The sequence below is a fragment of the Mus musculus genome, chromosome 1, assembly GCF_000001635.26.
Source record: "Mus musculus strain C57BL/6J chromosome 1, GRCm38.p6 C57BL/6J".
NCBI lineage: Eukaryota > Metazoa > Chordata > Mammalia > Rodentia > Muridae > Mus > Mus musculus.
Genome location: NC_000067.6, coordinates 60,973,027 through 60,995,705, shown reverse-complemented (window position 1 = coordinate 60,995,705; position 22,679 = coordinate 60,973,027). Strand labels below are relative to the sequence as shown.

Below are 22,679 nucleotides of genomic sequence, written 5' to 3'. Positions count from 1 at the left end.
AGGGAAAAAATCTATTAAAATAGAAATAAACAAATTAATTCCAGTCTTAACCATGAAGTGTGTTCTTCCCTCCCCAAAGCCGTAAGGGGAGCTGTACCTGCAAGTCTAGACTTTTTGTTTGTGTTGACTGCCGCCATGAACATGTATTCACTATTAGGGTCATGCACACTGGATCCGTATTTCTGAAAGAGATAGTTAGAAACATGGCTTGTTATCTGTTCTTTCCCATCTTCATGCTTGTTTTCCAAGTGTTTTCTGGATTTTTTTTGTAGAAGTAGCATGTGACAAAAGTGTAATTATGGACTTAAGCTCAGTAAAACAATATACAAAAGGTTCCCAATGAAAGGGGCTTTCTGAATTGGTGAGATGGCTCAGTGGGTAAAAGCACTTGCTGCCAAACCTGATGACCTGAGTGTTCAATTCCCAGTATCTGAAGTGATACAAGGAGAGAATAGACTCATATGCTTACAGTTGTGCATGCACACATACACACACACACTCACATGTGCACACACGCATACACACGTATGCATAAACAGACTCATTCATACACACATACACACACATGCACACATACTCACACACAGTCTGGCCAACTTATATACTCATACTCATAATATGCAGAATGCAGTAAGTTCTTTGATTGCAAAGTTTGCTATGTGAACAGCTAAAGAAAAGTTCCACCACAAAAAGATATTTCGTTGTCCCTGTTAATACTGTCCAGAATAGTTTTTCAGATATTTTTCTTAAAAACAAGTTTAGATGATGTAACATATTTTTAAAAAGCAGTTTCCTTCTTAACTACTATTGGTACCTTGTGAGGAAAATGCATGGTCTATCCTAGCTTAATTAGTATGCGTGTCTTAAGGAAAATGTGTGGTATATCCTTTGCTCAGGTTACTCTGAGAAGCATCTGTCATTCTTTGATGAGAGAAAAAAAAAAAAACACCTAGGAAAGAAAGTATAAGAAAAAAATAAAAATCACTTACCTTTTTTGAAAACCAGATGATAAGTATGCATCCAAAAAGGAGTACCACAACGAAAGCTGCACACCCTACGGGTAGCCAGAGCTTCAGCTGGCAGCAGAGCTGGGATTCTGGGTTGAAGAGGGGAAAGTATGTTGATGAAAGACCCTGAATGAAAGACTGTGTCCTCATTCATAAGTAGAGAATGCTTTCATAAAATGTAAAGAAGGTTTTTAATCAAGAAACTTTACGAATCTAGTGTGTTTACAAATGTGACTAATAGGTGGTGCCTTCCTGTCTGCTGCTTTCACAAGACCACGTGGGAACATACTTGGTGTAACACTGATGTTCACTCGGCTCACCTCATTCTCCAAGCTGCTTCCAACCTTAGGCAAGTAGACGGAATAGCCACTGAGTCATGAAAGATTTCGAAAGACTGTGCCCTAATTCTAACTTAACAGTGTATGTAAATAAATCACTTATTCCAAATAAATATCAACTAATATTAACGACATATCATTTCATGAATATTTCATCCAAAATGAGCTGCTGTCAACTACTTCTAAAGGAATTTCAACACAACACACACACACACACACAGAGAGAGAGAGAGAGAGAGGTGTATTTCCCTTGGTGGGAGAAGTCTTGGAGATGAGCATATACTTTTAAGGCACGATGATAAAAGCAGCCAATGCCTTACCATAAATATGCAAATATCCTCCACTAAGGTTCCTTTCTTGAAAAGGAGGTGGGTCAAAAATGGACAGGCTGCAGAAGTAATAGCTTCCCTGGGAGCTGTCTGGGTTGTTTAGGAAAAAAGAGACGCTGTTGTTTGACAGATGATATAGACAGAGCATTGGATTCTTGATGGACACCGCATTTCCGCTTCCCTTGGTCTTGGTGAGTTCGCAGAGGACTTCTCTCTCTCTGAACAATCGCATTTTTAACTGCTGGACAGTCTCAGGGTATTTACAAGAAATCTGTACACCTCCATTGTGAAATGAAAACATCCTATGATCGGCCGAGCCATTGATTTCTCCTGGATGAAAAAAGAGAACAAAGCAAGTGTGTTATGTTGTGAACACATTGCCATAATAATTATTTTTAAGTGAGAACTTAAGTGATTTCTTTTTATAAAGCCACTCCTATGTATACCAAAATGAAAGATCTTATAGCCAAGCAAACAAAACCAGAATGTGACAAGAGAAAACTATGCACTAGAATACACCTAATGAGAAATGGGCTTTTCATGTGATAGACAGAATATAAAATGTTATGTATCAAGTAACATGTTTAGATAATATGACTCAGATAGTCTCCACGCTTTTACAGGTTCCACACTGGGGATGGGGGTGGGGGACGCAGATGGTAAACAGATAAACGCGTGTTGATTTGCCATCATTTATACTAAGGAACAAAGACGTGCCCTCTGGGGAAATGTGGTAGGGCTCGGTGGTGTGTTACAGTATTCACTGTAGGGTCAGAAAATGCCTTTAAAGAAGGTTTAAACCTGAAACCACAGCATGAGTCTCTTTTAACTTAATAAGGAAAAACTTTTAGGGAGATATTATGGCAAATAAAAGCTTTTAAAAGTATGCAAATTTACTGGAGCTAAAATTAAATATATATGTGCATATATAGATAGATATAGATATATATATAGAGAGAGAGACAGACAGACAGAGACAGAGACAGACAGAGACAGAGAGAATTACATCCTCCAACTGGAAAGGAAAGAAACAGCTCTGCTATGATTGGACAATAGCATGTCTTCCATTCACTAAGAACCGAATTGACCCAGTCATCAAGGTGAGGTCCCAGGGTTTTGCTCATTTTTCACTTTTTAGGATCACTGGAACCAGGGTTGGCCTTGAGGGCTTCATGGAGATCACAGGAGGAAGACACTGAAATGGTTTTAACCTGGTTATAGATTGTGAACTACTGGCTTATAGGTTCAAATTGTTTGGTTTATGTCACTTTTTTAAAATGATGTATCTTTTTTTAATGAAAAACTTTACACTAAAATTGTTTGGAAAAATATCAGAATGGTAGTTCTTACTCAAGTTGCTAAATCTCTTTTTTTTTCCTTAAAAATATCAAACAATACAAAAAAAGTTTAAAGAAAAAATACCCATCCCTAGTAAAACAAAAAATATTTCTGTATTTTTGATTTTGACTTTTAGTGGCATTATTTTGCATAGCAAACGCATTATTATATTGTTGTGATCATTTAATGAGTGTATACTGAGCCATCAGTGTCCATTTTCCATGCTTTATTAAAATTAGCACTGGGGTGGTACCAGGACTTTTCTCAGCACTTGGCTTTTCTGTAAACACTATGGCATTTGTCCAAATTCATCTTAGCATATTACTTCCTTAAAGAAGGGTACCGCTTACATTAAGATCAGCATCAATTTGCTTGGTGCCTTAGCATCTTTTAAGCTTCATCAAAATCCCTTTGAATTTATTTATCAATTCATATATTTATTTTAGTGCCTCTAGCCCTGAGTGCATTCCTCTCATAGTCCTAGGGGTTATTTTCCAATGAGAGGCATGGCTATAAAAGACAAACAACAAGTGTTCCAGCTTCTAATTGTATCAGTCAACACACTTTATTCAACCATAAAACAGGAAATGGTAAACAGAGTGCCTAAAGGTAGTGTTGCTGGGATTAAGTAATTACCCTAGAAAATGCAGCTCAAAGTAAACAAGGCCCTGGAACCAGGGGCGGGAGCAGGACTTCCGTGGCGATTTTGCTCTTCTTTCTTTCTTTTTCTGCTTTATCTCCTAGAGTCAGCAAAGCAAGGAGGCTGGGGGTGTTTCCTTCAATAATCTGCTTTTCAAAGAATGCTGGAAGGGCCCTTGGAATACAGAGAAACCTCAGGAAACTGACACTCATGTTGGGTGTAGTCCAGAAAAGTCTCTGTCCGGGGATTTTAGTCAGAGTCATCTGGGACTGCCATTACCCTAGACTTTAAAAGTAAAAATTCGAGCCAGGTAGAAAAGATGTGGAGTTGATTTTACAAATAGCTGTCTCCTGAGAGGCTCTGTCAGAGCCTTACAAATACAGAGGTGAATGCTCCAAGACAACCATTGGACTGAGCACGGGGTCCCTAATGGAGGAGTTAGAAAAAGGACTGAAGGAGCTGAAGGGGTGTGCAGCCCCATAGGAAGAACAACAATATCAACTAACCTGACCCCCAACCCCTACCCCGGGCTTACAGGGACTAAACCACCAACCAAAGAGTACACATGGAGCGACCCATGACTCCAGCCACATATGTAGCCGAGAATGGCCTTGTCAGTCATCAATGGGAGGAGAGGCGCTTGGTCCTGTGAAGGCATGATGCCCAGTATAGGGGAATGCCAGGGCAGGAAGGCAGGAGTAGGTGGGTCATCCACCCACCTATAAGGGGAGCACCCTTATAGAAGCAGGGGGAGGGGGATGGAATAGGGGGTTTCCAGAGGGGAAACTGGGAAAGGGAATAACATTTGAAATGTAAATAAATAAAATACCCAATAAAAAAGAAAGTGAATCTAATAAATCATACATTTTAGAATTTATAATTCAAAAAAAAAAATACACCGCTAGACATACGACCATCTAGAGTGTCTAAAATTGATAGCACTGACTACCTTCCAAACAATGCAAGTCTAGGACACAGCAGTGATGTCTTCATAGAAGCTATACAGACTATCCATGAGGCAGCAGAATTAGAAATCACATGTGTGCCAAAAGAAGCCACCTGTCTGCCCAGAACACATTATAAAGATAGTGAATGTACACACGTTTTGATTTGCTGCATCACCACTGAGAGCAGAGGTGCAACAAACACCTGAATGGCTGCTACAAAATCCACCCATAATGCTCTTGCCTGAAGGGGAGAAGAGAGTTTGCATCCGTAAAGAACATAGAAAGCAAAAGGGTCTGTGTGTGTGTGTGTGTGTGTGTGTGTGTGTGTGTGTGTGTGCTAACAACACTTTATCCTTGGCTTGAGGTAATTGTGGGGGTGAGGTAGCCTGTGTCATGGTTATTCACTCTAAGGGTTCATTTATTGTTTGTTCACACCTCTGCTGGGTGTTTTGTCTTACAGTCTAAAAGCACGCAGAAGGAAAATAAAGCGGCTTTCGCTTCTTTTCATAGAGTTAAAGGAGCAAGTTAAAAGCAAAGGGGGTGAGATCGGACCACAACAAGGGGTGCACTGGCTTCCAGTGAAGTTGAAGTTGCGCTGTCTGAGGACTTTCCGCCAGTAAGTGCCAAGTTGCACTCCTGCTGTGCTGCAGCCTCTGTCTCTGCTATCTGCTGCAGAAGATAAGATCAGCCAGCGGACAGCTTCTCGGTTCCTTTAGCATTGTTCAGAGAAAATTTCCCAGAGACTTTAGAATGGCAGCAAGCAAACCACAAAGAGATCCTGGGTCAAAACTGTCTATAGCCTCTGTATACACACATCACATAAAAAGTGTGTCAGCAGCTTCCCCTTCTTTGCCTACACTATGACCATCAAGCCGGCACTAGGTGAAAATTAGCTTTGGGACTGCTGTACAGTGCTGCTCAAGGAACCGAAGAGCACAGTTTGGGTTCTGCCTCATGCCTGGCATGCAGGTCTCTGCCTAGAATACCCCTGCGAATGCCTCTCTTTCCGTCTGTAAAATAAGTGAAAAGAGTGTCTTTAAAGAGTTCTTTCTGGAGAGATGGCTCAGTGGGAAAATTGCTTATTACACAAGCATGAAGGCTTGGGTTTGGACACCAGAAGCCTGGCATGGCAGTGTGCATTGATAACCTGGTGCTGCAGGATCGGAAACAGGCAGAACCTAGGGACTTGCAGAGCACATACGAGGCAAAATGGTGATCTTGAGTTCTGGGAGAGACCCTGTCTCGAAATCAAGGTCAAAAGTGACTAAGGAAGACACCTAATGTTGACCATACACACATGTACATATATATGTACTTCTGTGCACTCGAGTGTGTGTGCACACGCGCATACACACACACACACACACACACAGAGAGAGAGAGAGAGAGAGAGAGAGAGAGAGAGAGATCCTTTCCAACACTTACTTTCTGTGGGTTAACGCATCTAGAAGAGATCACAGACAATCAAGAGAGACATCTTCACTGCCAGGTGAGTTCCCTTCAATGATATCATGTTTCCCACGATCTTCTTTTTAAAAAAGAATATTCCAAGGACTCTGGAAAATGCTAAAATGAGTGCAACTATCTTTCTTGCCTACAGAATGATATGGGATGGCTAGGAAGAGTTCAGTTTTTCTTATATGCAGAACCGAGGGTATTAAAATCAACAGCAGCCTCCAAAGTGTCATCTATCAGGTACTCATGAATATTCATGTTGATGATCATTCTTAGCTTAAACACGTCCTGGCTCACCTTTCCATTATTGAATGTGCTAATGAGAAGACTGACTCATGTTTCCACATTCCCTATGCTTAAGTTTTAAGCTTTCAGTCTGAAAAAAAAAAGTTTGGCAACTGTAAACGTGCAATTTGAATGTTTGCAACCACAGTAGTTAAATACTTACCTTGAAATTACTTTGTACCTATAGGACGGATGTGCTAAATATCAAATCATAAATTCTTCTTAGCCTTTAGCTGAGTTTGGCTCATTAATATAAAGAGCGACAGCAGTGCACTATGACTGGGGAGCTCCATGCAAGTCTGAGACGTCAGTTCAGATCCCCAGCACCCATAAACAAAGGTGAGTATGCCAGCCTGCCTAGATAACCCCAGCACTGAGAGTGGCTAGGGAGAAAGTCTTGGAATTCATTAACATCACACCAGTCAGAATGGCTAAGATGAAAAATTCAGGTGACAGCAGATGCTGGCGAGGATGTGGAGAAAGAGGAATGCTCCTCCATTGTTGGTGGGATTGCAAGCTTGTACAACCACTCTGGAAATCAGTCTGGCGGTTCCTCAGAAAATTGGACATAGTACTACCGGAAAATCCAGCAATACCTCTTCTGGGCATATATCCAGAAGATGCCCCAACTGGTAAGAAGGACACATGCTCCACTATGTTCATAGCAGCCTTATTTATAATAGCCAGAAGCTGGAAAGAACCCAGATGCCCCTCAACAGAGGAATGGATACAGAAAATGTGGTACATCTACACAATGGAATACTACTCAGCTATTAAAAAGAATGAATTTATGAAATTCTTAGCCAAATGGATGGACCTGGAGGGCATCATCCTGAGTGAGGTAACCCAATCACAAAGGAACTCACACAATATGTACTCACTGATAAGTGAATATTAGCCCAGAAACTTAGGATACCCAAGATATAAGATACAATTTGCTAAACACATTAAACTCAAGAAAAGAAGACCAAAGTGTGGACACTTTGCCCCTTCTTAGAATAGGAAACAAAACACCCATGGAAGGAGTTACAGAGACAAAATTTGGAAGTGTGACGAAAGGATGGAACATCTACTGATTGCCATATCCAGAGATCCATCCCATGATCAGCTTCCAAACGCTGACACCATTGCAAAGACTAGCAAGATTTTGCTGAAAGGACCCAGATATAGCTGTCTCTTGTGAGACTATGCCAGGGCCTAGCAAACACAGAAGTGGATGCTCACAGTCAGCTATTGAATGGACCACAGGGCCCCCAATGGAGGAACTAGAGAAAGCACCCAAGGAACTAAAGGGAACTGCAACCCTATAGGTGGAACAACAATATGAACTAAGCAGTACCCCGGAGCTCTTGTCTCTAGCTGCATATGTATCAAAAGATGGCCTAGTCGGCCATCACTGCAAAGAGAGGCCCATTGGACTTGCAAACTTTATATGCCCCAGTACAGGGAAACGCCAGGGCCAAAAAGGGGGAGTGGGTGGGTAGAGAGTGGGGGGAGGGTATGGGGGACTTTTGGTATAGCATTGGAAATGTAAATGAGCTAAATACCTAATGAAAATGGAAAAAAATGATACCTTGGTCAAGGATGAAATAAAGAAAGAACTTAAAAAAAAAAAGCCAATAGAGCCAAATAGAGCTACTCAAGCCAAATCGGTGAGCTTCAGGGTCAGTGAAAGATGCTGTCTCAAAGAAACGTAAAGAACACTAGAGAAAGGCACCGGTCATTAACCTCTAGCCTCAAGATGCATGCATGCATACACATATGCACAGGCTCTAATACACACACACACACACACACACACACACACACACACACACACACAGGGGGAGAAAGACAGAAAAATGGGTGGGAGTGATACTCTTAACTGTAGATACCTACCAGGTTCAAAAAGGTTTGCCAAGCTAACTGACAGGTTTGTTTGTTTGATTTTTTCCCTTTTCATGATTACTTAGGGCCAGACAGGTTTAATTCTGATTCTTTAACTCTCTTGAAATATATAATAGTTTAATCTGCCCAGTGTGTGAACAGGCCATGGGCCGCCAGAACAAGCATTCTGCTAATCCACCGAATGTCTATAAACACCACATATTAGTGATTTTTTTTAAATCCAAGCACCAATGATACACATTTCAACACTTAAGCTAAAGCACAAATAGTAATGTGCTCATTTATATCCTTGTGATGTCTTAAAATCTGAGTGTTAAGTGGAACACTTTGATAGCAATGTACATGTGCCCTCTGTTGACACATCTAGATGATATTCACTCTAGAGAAGAGGTGGTAGATTTATTTTTTTAATCACTCAGAGCACTACATCTTATAGGGTATACTCTTCTCACCAGGCTCAAAAGTGTCACCTGCTGTTGTGATTTTTATAATAGTTTTTAAAATAAAGTGGATTTTATGATATAATACTACCAATGGACTGTTTTCAAAAGCAAAGTCAGAGCTTTTGTATTATGGGAGTTTTTAGATCTTTTTCTTTTCTTTTCTTTTCTTTTTTTCCAAAAATAAGAGCATTTGTGTCTTTTATTTTAGGGACGGTTAAGATCTCTGGAGCCAGTATGATAATGCATCCTATAATCCCAACATATAGGAGGCTGAAGCAGAAGAATTGCCGTAGGATCAAGCCCATCCTGAGCTACATAGTGAGCTCAAGCCCAGCCTTGACTACAAAGCGAGGTGATATCCCAACCAACAGAAAAAAGAAGCTGAACAGAGGAGAAGGAAGAGGAGGAAAAAGAAGAAAACCTCTTGAGAAAGGTCCCTCCCCGAAGAAAGAATCCAGGAGAATTCAGAGATTCTACTTGCAAATTGATGCCTTTGATATCCAACGTATTTTATTTTTAAGTATCAGATAGTGCACCTAGGACTTACGCAGCTGGGACTCTATAAGCAGTTGTATTAGCTCTGGTTGAAAAAAAGCTTTAAAGAAACATATAGAGACCCCACACCATGCAGAGGATATAAAACAGACTAGCAATGTGATTTTATTCTTTTTAACTCAGACTTCTAACCACAAACCTCTACAAAGGTCTCAGAGTGAGCGATAAGATCTTCTGAGTTTGCAATTATTGATAGTGCTTATTAAACATATTTTCTGCAGTCAAACAATGATAAGCTTCAGGTGGCTCAGTATAGCACGAGAGTGTGACACAAAAGACTTTTATCAGAGTTAAGATGATTGTATTAGAGACTTGTTACATTTGATCTTCTACTCGTGAATTTTAGCATTATTTTAAAAATGTGTTTTCTACCAGTCTTTCATCTTTCATAAAAACTGCCATTTCTTGTGTGCCGCAGACCCTCTGGGACAGGCTGACTCAACCAGAGTGCGTGGCACTTATGAGTCCACTAGCTAAACCCTTTAGAATCCTGGCTGGTAGGCTCTTATCTGTATATTGTGCCTACACTCACATTATAATTCAAAAACATCCCTAAACCCAGTAAGAGAGAGTAGGTTCCATAGTAGGATGAGTGAGCAAAATAAACCCTATGCCATTTAGAGAAAGCAGACCAAAAATGTAAGGAAAACTGGAGACAACCCCCACAAACCAAAATGTTCTCTCTCTCTCTCTCTCTCTCTCTCTCTCTCTCTCTCTCTCTCTCTCTCTCTCTCTCTCCCTCCCTCCCTTTCTCCTTCTCTCCCTCCCTCCCTCCTTCTCCCTCTCCCCCCTCTCTCTCCCTCCCTCCCTCTATCCCCCCCCCCCACACACACACACTATGACAGCTGCTTTTACTCTCCAAGGAACTCTGAAAGGGAGGGGAAAACAACCTTGGTTTTCTAAGCATGTATAATAAGAAAAGTGAAAGTCCCATTTTCTTCTAGTTAAAAGTTATTTTCTTTGTGAAAATGGAAAAACCCCAAAGGTGCTGTAAAACTTTGAATCAATATTCACAGCATAATTAATTTGCAAATAAACTACTCTGTTAGTGATCTCGCTGCCACTGGTTTGAAATTATCATAGGAAGGAAATCACATGAGATTAAGTGAAATCAGCTCTATTCCACAGAGGGGAGGGGAGATTGGTGTTGAGATCATGAATACAAATATTGCTTTCCTCTTCCCAGTTGCCATGCACAGTGCTTTAAGCTCACACACAAGGACATCTGTGTGTGAACTCATTTACATTGATGCTTATCTCCAGCTCAGCCCTCCAGGCCAATTTCCTATCCGTTTTAGCATCTCTCTCTAGATACAGTCAACACATCAAGTGTAGCATGCCCAAGCAAAACCTTATTCACTCACTAAACCCTACACTGTATCTTTAGAGAATCACTGACCAGGCCCAGGACACGCAGAGCCTTCATCATCTCTTCTCCTCTCTGACTCTTTCATCCAATCAGTCACTAAGTTCAGTTGACTCTAGCTTATAGAAATCTCTTGTACTTAGTCTTTCTTCTCTGTTCCAATTGCCAATCCAAACCTTATTTGTGTCTTCTTCCATCTGTAGAAGCAACTTCTTAGCTGCCCATCCCCACTCCAAAATAAACACACACACACACACACACACACACACACACACACACACACACACACACATGTCTGTCTCTTTCCTCCATCTGCCTCTAAAATTGGGTTTCTAAAGAACATTTTATTCCCCAGCTTGAAAGTCTTCATTAGTCCCCTGTTGCTTATAAGGTAAAAAGCCTGTCTCTTTGGCATGACACCAAAGCCTCCGTGATCCCATGGGCCATCTGGTCCAGCCATACTGAAGTTGTAGGCCATCCCCTCCACAGCACTTCTTCTGTTTCTACAAACTACAAAGTTCAATCTGCCCCTTATCCCACTAGAAATACTCCTTCATTCTTTAAGAACTGTTTTAAGTAGCAAATCTTCCCTTTATCTGTTGCTGAGATGCCCAAAGACTCCTAACTCTATGCTCTTAACATTTTACTTAGCCAACATATTTCTAACATATATAGTAGATCCTAATTATTCTTGTCATTTAATCATGAAGTCTACAAGGATAAGAATTGCATTGCTCCTGGGATCTGGAACACAGTAGGAATTCAAAGATACTTTTTTTTTTAAATAAATGAAGATTAGGCCATGAAGGTTCAACATGCTCTTAGCATGGACCAAGAAAATAAGACAAATGGAGAAAGAGGTCTTATTTGCTGGAAATTGGGGAGCGCTTACATTACAAGGCAAGGCCAAAGATTCAAAATGATTGATGCCCATCCAATTTTTTGAATCCCAATCATTTTCAGGAGCTTCCATTGTATTAACTACTTACAGGGTACATTCCTAAATGTATTATAAAAAATATATCACTTGCTTTCCAAAGCTAACTTTTAAGTCAGACGGTCATTTCTTAATCCCTGTTTTACAACTGGGGAAACTAAGGCTTTATATATATATATATTTATATATATCCAATAGCCTTTATCCAAGCTAATAAAGTCAGCAGTAACTATAAGTTGTCCATTGAATCAATGTGACCTCAGAGTCCACTTACTGAATGGGCCTCCCAGTCTGATATCCTCATCCAGACCCCTCACTTTACAGACACTGAAGTACAGGATCTGAAGAGATTTGCTATGGGAAAAGAAATGTTAAGTGAGAGGTGCAAATTCCTCTTAGCCTTTCTTCTTTTCCTTTAAGGTGTATGTATTAGTTTGACAAATACTTAGTGCTTGCATTGGTGCTGTGCATGTGTTCTGTGACTAAAAAGCAATTAGCCACCAAATAAAAGTAAGATTGCTCCTCAAACATGCAATTACATGTGTTTAACACCTTTAGTTATCTAGATATTTATTTATCAACCACTGTGTATTAAGCTGCCCTGTGTATTTAAACCTGAAAAAATAATCTGAATTCTTGATATCAGGGTCGAAATTTCTCACGAAATTTTTCCAGTAATTTGTCTTCCTGTAAAAATGCAATTATATATGTATAATTAAACAAGTGCAAACAGACATTTTATAGTATTTTTGCTTGAATCTTAGATGGTACAAACTGATTTTGAGTGTAATGAAGTGCCTATGTTGTTTCTGTTGCATGGATGGATTCTCCAAGGCCAGCATAAACACTAGCTGTTTAAGTCTGATTTCTCAAATGTAAAAGCAGTCCCCTCTGAAAAATCTTGGATTGCTTGTGGGAAGTACTTTACCTGCAACAACATGACTCAGAAAAAGTTGATTCATCAGCACCCATGGTCAAGTTCACACAAACACTTGAGTCTATTGCTCTGCTTAGTCATAACCTATCTCTTCTCCACTTTTCCTTGAGCAAAGCAGTCATAGAAACACACTACCATTCATGGCCCTCAGAAGCTCCCAGCCCCAAGTTCTAGTCTCTCTTCAGATTTGCACACCATTGTCTGTTTTAGACAACTTTACAGACCAAACCAGTGAAACCAAACCATGGCTTGACCAACAGCTTCAACTTCCATGTTTCATGGTCTGCACATACTTAGGCTCTACTTTTTAAAACATAATTTTGAATTTTTATATAAATTTAATATTTTCTTCTTCCCAGATTGACTGAAACCTACCACGTAACAGACTTTGTTTACTAGACAAGTAACTTGTTTATTAGAAGATTAAGAAACACAGTCACCACTTATGTAGAAAATATGAATGATTTAAATCTTTTCTAAATTGGAGAGCTCAGGAATTCACTTTACATCTCAAACAGAATGATCGAATGATCTTAGAAGAGGAAGGTAGCATAGGTGACAATATTCATTCAATTTATTACACTTGCTGGTGTGAACATTTTACATCGAGTAACAAATGCTATAGATGGTGTTGTGGGCAAAGCTAAGACAAGAGTTGGGTTGTTTTCTTTCTCTGTGTGCCTACAGGTTACTTGTAAGGTTCTAGTAACTTTAAAAGCTTAATAGATCTGAAGAAGCTGTAGTTAATAAGCATAAAAATGAGAGGAATTTTGTTCACACTGGTGAGAAAGGTTTCACGTGAGAGTAATAGAAATTTCTAGAAAGAGGGGGAGACAAAGAAGAAAATGTGATCCAACACTAGAAGAAGAAAAAAATTACTGGAAATAAGGAATAAAGTTTGAGTTCACAAATTGAGACGGAGTGTCTGGTCCCAGACAGAGTTCATGAAAATACGTGAGAAAGAGAGCCATGTGAGGGTGAAATCCTTGAATTTCAATGTTAAAATGAGCGGCTTTCAAGATCACAGAGTTCTACAAGTATGGCAGTTGGTCAGTTGGTAGGGTCTGGCATACAGGAGGCCCTAGGTTCAGTCTCCAACCTCATAGACCAGTGGTGGCCCATACCTATAATCCCAGTACTAGGGAGGTGTAGAAGGAGAATCCAAAGTTCAAAGCCAGAGTAGGCTACCTGAGACCTTGTCTAAAAATTGTTTTTCACTAAATACTAGAAAGATTTTTCTTTGATTAAGTTAAAAAAAAAAAAAAAAAGACTCAGACTAGCATAAAGTGCTTAATCTGCAATCCAGAAAGCCACAGAGCTTAGATGAAAACCTCCAGGGAGAGCAACTACAGACTAGAACTCGTAGTCACGAGAATGGTGTCTGTGGTACTAGTAACTTTAAGCCATAAAGGTTTCCCCCCAATGTTTAAGGAGGGAGACATAGTCCCCTGTGTTGAGACTAACAGAAGGGCTCTGAGCACTGGTTAAATCAGAGGCCTCAAGAAAGGAGCAGCATCCACATTGATGCTGACTCTGAAGTCCAGTTCTGTGATAGAAGGACAAAGAAAGGGTTAGAGGGACAGGAGAGGAGTGCTCTCAGGAGGGAACACAGCAATGCTCTTACTTGAGGCGATTTCAACTAAGGCCATGCGTGGACCAATGATGGGGCCAGTGGAAGAGTGGCAGAGAGAAGGTCACTTCAAGGTTCTTATGCCAGTGTGGCAACTAGGGGTTAGGCATTACAGACGACAGCACAACAATGCTTATTTCTATAAAAAAGTAGTAAATGGGACTGGAAGTGCAGCTCAGTTGTAGAACACATGTTAGCAAGCATAAGGTCCTGGGATCAATTCCCAGCAATGAATAAATTTAACTAATTATTCATTATGGTTCTCTGAACATAACAACTTGATAGATTAAGAAGTGTCATCAGGGCTTGGAGAGATGACTTGGTTACTAAGAGCACTTGCTGCTGTTCTGGAGGATCTGAGTTCAAATCTCTACACCTTCATGGTGGTTCATAGCCATCTCTAACCTCAGTTCAAGGAGCCTGATACCCTCTTCTGGCCTCCATGGACCCCAGATATGAATGTGGTGTACAGGCGTTAAGTATAGACAAAACATCCAATTGCATAAAATAAAAAGAATCTTTAAAAAAAAAAAAGTATCGTCAGCCTTTCATATTCACCAGAGAATTTAAAAGGAAAGGTTACTATCTCAACAAAACACAGAGAAAAACAAGGAGATTAAATAACACAGGAAAATCAGAGGTAAATACATACACTCTTGGAGGCATAAAATCAAGGCTTATCATGCTGAGAATGGCTTACATTCATCTATCCAGACAAAAGGTTAGCAATGCAGAGTTTTTCAATGCAGTTTGAATTCTAGAAACAGGTGCTCAAAGGGAGGACCCAGAGGTCAGCTCATCACCCCAGACCTCTCTGAGCTCTGTGGGGAGGATCTGGTGCTAAGAACACCAAATGGCTATTTCTCCAGAGATGGTGGGATTCTCGAGTAACTGTTCAGTCACTGTCAGAGATAGAGTGAGTCTGAGGTCTACCATCCCAGCTTCCTAGGAGAATACCTTCTGAGACAAGCATTTGCTGGATATCACCAGCTGTCAGTCATTGCCACTGGCTTCACTCTACACTGCCTTCAAAGTAGTCTTCCTAAAGCCAGAATTCAGCAGGTCACCCACACCACCCCCATTGCCCAAGTAGGGGCTCTTCTCTTATAGCTTCTTTCTGCGGATCCTTCTGTAAGAAAGAGCCTTCTGCCATTCCAGAATCATTAAAACAAAAATATTTTGTAGACTTTTACACTGAGATCCATTGAAGACTGGGAATGTTCAAGACTCTCAACCTTCTTAATTCTCAATCTTCTTAATTTGTGTTGTTCACAAATCTTCAATGGAGCTGGGCACATTGGGCTTCTACCAATGGTTCTGCCACTAAGTGTTGTGTGACAAATCACTTAGCCTTCCCTGGTTTATGAGTCTTTATCAGTACTGCCTGAGGGCAAGAATCCCTGTATCATTTTGTCAAGACAGAGCCAAGAGTTAGAAACACTAAAAGTGTTATAACTACCCATGAGTGTTTAGTTTCCTGCAGTTTGGTTCTGTTTATAGCTATGAAATTAGGAGTTCCTGGGTGTGTGTGACCTAGGGCAACGTTTAATATGATGATCATTGGCATGTTTATTACCCCTGTTTACCTGTCATTGGAAAATGGCATTCTACATAACACAGTTTTTTTTGTGTCATAAGACTAACGAACATTGGTTTTTACTCACTAAGGATCTCAGGTGACTATTCCAGAAGATCTTATTGATCAGCTTAGCTTGGCAACTCATGAGAATCCTACAGCTGAATCCATCCCTCTACAGAAATGACACCACTGTTGATACAAGTCTTTTGAGTACAGCACCACCACCACAACTACCCGAATGGGTTTGGGATACAGAAAACTTTTGATGCATCCCAAACCAACCATGCAATAACTTGTACAAATGTTCTTGGAAGAAATTCCAAACTCTTTAGCATGGCCCTGTGGGCTGAGAAGTCTGACCACTGACTTCTTTCTTAGCCTCATCTGGCATCATGCCCAGCTTCCCTTCCTCCCTGTGCTCAGCCACATCAGCCCTCTGACCTTCCTTGAAAACTACAGATCCTTTGGATTGACTTTCCATTGAATTGTCTTTCCTCTCTTGACACTGCTCTTCCCACTGATTCCTATCTGTCCTTCCAATTTCAACTCAAGCGTCATTTCCACAGAACAGTCTGTATGGCTCTAGCTACACACACACACACCTCCCTGTCTGACCTGGATCCTTGGTGCCCTCTCTTGCCATCAATTCATACGATTGTTTGATTCATGTCTCTTTCACTAGTACTCAGCTAGTCTCAGCAGAGTGGGCCTGCCTGGTCTTGCTCACCACTGTTTATACAATAGCCAGCCCAGCATCTCCTGCATGGCAAGTGTCCAGTGATGCGTGAATGAACGGATGAGTGGATGAGTAAATGAGTGGATCTCCCTGCCATGGTTTTTCTTGTTTCACGTATGCTGCTAAGCTTTTCAGGGGGGTTGTAAAACTAGCGTGCAGAGTAGAAAACACATCTGGCCCAGAGCTGTTCTTAGTACTTCTTCCAGGTAAATACAACAAGGTCTTCGCTCTTCATCCTTCTTAAGAACATTTGAGTGCCTTTGAAACAGCACAATACTAAATGTTTAATAAATCCAATTTTAGGTTTGACTTCTTTTTGGAGAGAAAAGTAATGTCTCCTTCTTTCTACCACTGAAAAAAATGCATTTCCAGATGGACTTATACCACTGAGCATTCTGCTTTTGCTTCTCCTATTAAAGGCATTTCCCACCACTTAATGTTTCACTTCACTTATCCCAATTTCAAGAACAGTATGTAAGTGCATATAATAAGAAGCAGCAAAAGACTGTATGTAATTACTTACACTGCACATGACCCTCTTTAAACTTCTCATGTAGAGTCTGATAAATGTCACCCACGAAAAAGAGTCAAAGATTCCAGAATGTTTAAGGTCTAGAGGGACTAGTGAATGCTGTCAGTCATTTTCTCCCCCTTTTTACATTTGGGGTGATCTTCATATCTAGTGTCTAAAAGCCTTATAAGATAAGCCAGGATTGGTATGGCTCTGTCTTGAAAAACAAAACAATCAAAAATAAAAAGCAACAAAACAAAACAAAAACCACCAACCCTATGGCAGACTGTACATTTAAGACTTAGGACCAACCAGGTAAGAGTAAAGTCAAAATTTTCCTTTTGGAAGTCATCCACTTTTTTCTCTACTATAGAAGGATTTCCAGGGCTATTCAATTTCTATTCTTTTGACACAAATAATCTTGCCTTTCATCTTTCTCTAAAAAGAGTGAGCTACTCTCCTACTTTATACACTGTCAGGTAACTTTGAACAAGTAATTTAAAATTTTAATGGTCTGTTGAAATGTACTTTTTCATGTTAAAACACAGTATCAAAAGAAGCACTGACATCCACGCTGACCGGGCATGACGCCCTGAGCCGTGAGCTTCAGTGCCTCTGAAACTGTCTGTGCTTGTTAAAAACAAAATAAAATAAAATAAAATAAAATAAAATAAAATCATTTTCCATTTTTACTTAATTTTTCTACTTCAGATTTTTCTTAATGTTCTCTTGAAGTAGAACTCAATAAGAGCTATGGATGGCCACTCACCTGTTAAAAGTCTGATTAGGAAGCAGAAGACAAAGACACGGCAGAAGTACGGCTTCATGTCTGCCAGGAGCAGTTGCAGTCTTCTCCTCCAGTGCTCAAAAGTGTCAGTGAAGTCGTGATCTCAGTTGTTTTCAGTTTTCTGGAGAGGAAGTGGGTTTGTGGAGGTTGATGTGGTGTCACATTTATCATCCACTTCTACTTGGAGAGCTATCACAGCGCCTCCTGCATGGCAAGTACCCGGTGATGTATGAATGGATAGATGCGTAAATGAATGACTAGATGGATGAATGTGTGAATGAATACATGGATGTGTGAATAAATGGATGGATGGATGGATGGATGGATGAATGGATGAATGGATAGATGGATGCATGCATGTATGAATGAGTGAATGGATGGATGTGAGAATGGAAGGATGAATGGATGCATGTATGTATGTATGTATGTATGTATGGATGGATGGATGGATGGATGGATGGATTTCATTTTCAAAGCTATTTATGTGTCATTTGTGCTTCTAGGGACTTCATGGACCATTCATATCACTGCTGGGTGGAAAGCATTACCGTTTGTAGGGTGGATGCTTAATTCACAGATTTTTGTTGATCATGAAGGCAGGAAGAAAATGTGACCCTCTTTCTGGTTAGAAACACAAAGCCCATCATTTTCAGAAGCAATTCATTCAGATCTCTATATCAATAGCTACTGGGGACTGCAGGATCCAACACAAATTATGAATAAGGCATATTTTGACACATTTGTCAGGGCTATTTACTCCAGAGATGTAAGGCCTTTGAAATAGGACAGAAAATAAATGAAAGTTTTTAAGAAAATGACATTTTAAAACATCTGAAAGAGGAATATTCCTGGAATATGAGAAATAATATTTATATGGTGTTCATTGTAGATTATGATTTTATAAATGATAGGGTCAGGTTTAAAGTGACTTAACCCCTTTTCTCTAAGTTACAGTCATCTGTAGAAACTCGAGAGTCTGTCTGCATGTATGGTGCAAATGAAGCAAGAAAGCTAAGATGCCTGATAAAAATCTCTGTCTCTGCAGAAAGAGAAAAAAGACAGTAGCAATGGCAATAATGCAAATAATTTATTTACAGCCACCTAAATTTTATATGAAATATATCTTAATTAATTATATATAATATTATATATAATATAATATAATATAATATAATATAATATATATGTGGTATATATATTATATATATATATATATATATATATATATATATATATATATATATGATATATATAATTTAAAGGTAAAGAGGATGAGAAATGGCTCAGTGGGTAAAAGCACTTGCTGTCAAACATAAGGACCTGAGTTCAAATCCTTAACAACCTTGCAAAACCTGGGTGTGGTTGTGCATGCCTGTAACCACAGAACACCACAGGAGGGCAGACAGGAGGATCCTCAGAGCTCACTTGTCAGTCAGCCTAAGCAAAATGGTGAGTGTCAGGTTCCATGAGAGACCCTGTCTCAAGGAACAGCAGGAAGAATGATAGAGGAAGGTGCCCAGTGTCCTCTTCTGGCCTCTCAATGACTGCTCATAGACTACACACAACACATGGATACTACACACCATACCACACACACACACACACACACACACACACTTCAATGTAGAATAACAAATGGCTTACTTTGTATAGAGAATACCAAATACTATGAATATAGTTAATAGTATGCTTAAATTGTTTTAATGGACTTTTTGTGTGCATACATATTCATATTATTCTATGCATATTGTTATTTACTTTATGAATCGTGGGCCACTATTTTCCTCATCTCAGAAATAGGGAAAAATGAGGCAAAGAAAAGTAAAAGGCCTGGCCTCGCCCAAGCCCTATAGGAAGTGGCTGTGCTGGCATTTGAAGAGTCTAGTTCTCAAGTGCCCACTCTTAACTAACCAGAAAGAGTCATTCATGCCAAGGCCTGCCACTAAGATGTAGCTGAGGTCTCCTGTGACTGCCTCAGTTCTAGCCTGTCCTCAATGAGGCATGTGTAAGTGACTTACACTTTTTAGTGTGGGTCCCTTCCCCTTACTATGTACAGAGAGCTAGCTCCTACGTCACGAGTATAGTGCTCTCGTGAACACCAAGGGGCCCCAATTCTAGAGCTCAGAAACATTTCATGAGGAAGGTTGGAGGTCACATGCAGATGATGAGAACCTGAAATATTTCTAATACATTCACTCATTCTTCAAGTCTCCCAACAATTCTACCAAGAAGATCTCCTCATCCTCTCTGGGTCATTTATGAGAAACTGAGAGTTGGAGAGGTTGTGTGATTAACCCAGGGTCACATGGGGTACAATGGGTACTGGTCAAACTCAGCACAGTGGAACTTCAGGTTCTACACTTTACACTGCCATCACACACACTGATGCTGGCCCCTGTTCATCTGGCCAGAAATTCCTGGTCATGTTTTTACTGAGAAAAGTCCTAAACTCTCCCTCTTCTTAGTTTGTTCTTAGTTGAGCTTTTGGAAATCTTTACATGTAGAAGTGACATGGATGGGTGACATGTTATTCACCTGCCACTAACTTACCTGAAGACGACCCTTCTGACTGAGGCCACCCAACAGGGTAAAAGCTGTTCTTTCTGTATTCAGAGAGGCGCAGTAACTTTTATACAGTTAGTAGTTCAGTGGAGAATTAACTATTTCTGGGAAATGGGACCGAAAGGGCATGAGTCATAAGTCTTTCTAATCAGTAACTTCAGATTTACAGAATCTAGATTTCAGTGACTACAGATAACAGCAACCCACGCCCCGCAGAAGTGTGGCATCCATAGTTTCTAACTACCCTAGTGACTCCCCAGAAATCCCTACATAACCTACAGGCCATCTTGTCCTAGAAAGCCATGTTGGCAACAACCTCCACCTCTCTATCTTACTCGGTTTGATAACTTTCCAAGTAAATCTCTCTTCTTGCCCTGATAACTTATCCTTGAGTTGCTGGCTTTTTCCATTCACAAGCAGTGAACTTGGGTTCATAGTTGCATCACACCATCAGCCTTTTGTGTTCATGGAGAAAGGGTATACTTAGTCCCAAGAGGAAGTTTCAAGTTCCTGTAATGCAAAAAATAAATAAATAAATAAAACGACTTTTCTAGTGAAATTTAAGTGTAGTGCTTCTACCTCAAGGGGAAAAATGTTGGACCAGCTATGGTTGAATTCCACTTTAGTTCAAGTGAATCTGTATGTTTTTATTTGATATGAATCTGATTGCTTCTAAACCACCATGGTCCTCAATATGTAGGACATTTGGGACCAAGCAGGGGAGCAAAGCTAGCATCTATGTAAATGGTGTTTATGGCCAACATCCCCAATTCCCAAAATTTCTATAAAGAATACAAGTGTTTGTGGTTTCAAGTATTCGGAATCACTTTTCTTGTGCCTGAAAAACAAGTTGAGAAAAAATTCCATTCACCCCCCTGCCCCCAAGGAAGTACTTTTTATTTGCTTGTTTTTTTTTTTTCATTTTTTTTTTAAATTCCATGACTTAAGAAGGTTTTGATTTGTGTGTGCAGATACCAGAGCTGAGGGTGGGGAATGGAAAGTTTGTTACATATAAAAGAACATTTGCATCTCCTGCCTTCTAAGCTGCGGAGTACCTAGTGCCAGACTGCTTGCTTTTCTCAAGCGCTGCAGATATCCTCCTTTTGCCTTGCTTAAAGCTGTCAGAAAGCAACATTTCAGTGAGCAGAGGAGCTCAGACACTAAGGCCCCAAGAACCAAAAACCAGGAAGTAAAATAACCATCCTAAAAGTACCTAGCAGTCCCTTAAGTTGCATTTTCATTTTCAAGTGGGCAGACATGGAAAGACTAATCAAAATGGTGTCTCCTTCCACACGTTCTCTGTGGAGTAGCACTGCCATCCAGCCACTCAACCAGCCCTCTCCTTTCTCTGCCTGTCAACAGCTGTCCTTCCCAGCTATGTCCCAAGCATTTTTCTTCCTCTCATCTCAGGGTCACTGCATAATCGACATCCTCTTTTCCCCCTCCCCCTCCCCCTCCCCCTCTCTCTTCACCTTCTAGATGCTCCTTTTCCCATTTCAAAGTCTTCAACTTACATTGGAAATGTATGCAGAGTTCATGTAGACTTCCTCTGCTGCACACCCTCCAGGGCTTCCCGTGGATCTTAGGTTAGGTTCAAACGCCCCCACCACCCCCCCCCCATGACCCTGCACAAGAGCAGCTCTCGCTCTTGTTCCTCATGTCTCAATGTGCTTGCTCTTTCTCTTCCTGCACCAAATGCTTATGCTGCACAGAAGGATGGGGGCGGGGGTGGGGGCTTCTCCATTTCCCCCAGTTGGCACTTCCACCTGCTTTCAGGAGCCCCTTTCTTCTCCTTGCCCTCCCTCCAGGTGTTCTTTCTTCCACAGAAATCCTGCTTGGCTTTCACATTCATTAGTTAAGGGAGGAAGGCTTGCCCGGGTGATTTCATTCACTAGTTACTTAATGGTTTTTGTTAGTTCTATCCCATTTTATTTTATTGGGGGGGGGGGGTGATTTACAAGGGAAGAGGGCAGATGCAATGGTTTTTCTGCATCCATTTGATCTAATACGACACCCCATCTGAAGACTCACCACATGAGTGTGATGGCCTGTTTGATTCTGTCAACCTAATACCAAACAAACACCCAGAGAGAAATGTCCATAGAATTATGGCATTTCTATGGGACTAGTAGAACATTGCAAGGGGCGCGCACACACACACACACACACACACACACCACAGTAAAGCAAAGACATAGTCCAACACTGTGAGGCGGTGGGAAGTTTTTAAAAATAAACTGAGGATTACATTGAATACTGACAAACAGTAGTCCCGGCGCTGAGGAGTCACAGTGAAAGTGTCATTAGTCTGAGGTTAGAGCAGATAGTTGATGCTTGTAGAAGTACTTTTGTGTGTAAGGCTGTAGTACTCCGTACAACTTTGTGGTTCTGGAAGATTCTTCTGAAATAG

The 22,679-nt window shown here is 40.5% G+C and overlaps 1 protein-coding gene across 4 annotated transcripts in view; it reads right to left on the bottom strand.

Moving 5' to 3' along the window:
* Icos (inducible T cell co-stimulator) overlaps window positions 1-22,679 on the bottom strand; it is a 39,550-nt gene that overhangs the window by 4,617 nt on the left and 12,254 nt on the right. Inside the window, exons 3-9 of one of the 4 annotated variants that reach the window (XM_006496139.2) lie at window positions 20,605-20,779; window positions 20,258-20,373; window positions 18,256-18,328; window positions 17,690-17,828; window positions 1,666-2,004; window positions 990-1,096; window positions 98-182 (exon numbers count right to left, since the gene is read on the bottom strand). In XM_006496139.2, coding sequence (XP_006496202.1) covers window positions 98-182; window positions 990-1,096; window positions 1,666-2,004; window positions 17,690-17,747 — 589 coding nt within the window. In that variant the 5' untranslated portion in view covers window positions 17,748-17,828; window positions 18,256-18,328; window positions 20,258-20,373; window positions 20,605-20,779. Of the gene's footprint in view, window positions 1-97; window positions 183-989; window positions 1,097-1,665; window positions 2,005-6,024; window positions 6,222-17,689; window positions 17,829-18,255; window positions 18,329-20,257; window positions 20,780-22,679 lie in introns of those variants that run through there. The other 3 variants (XM_006496138.2, NM_017480.2, XM_006496140.1) reach the window with 3 other exon arrangements.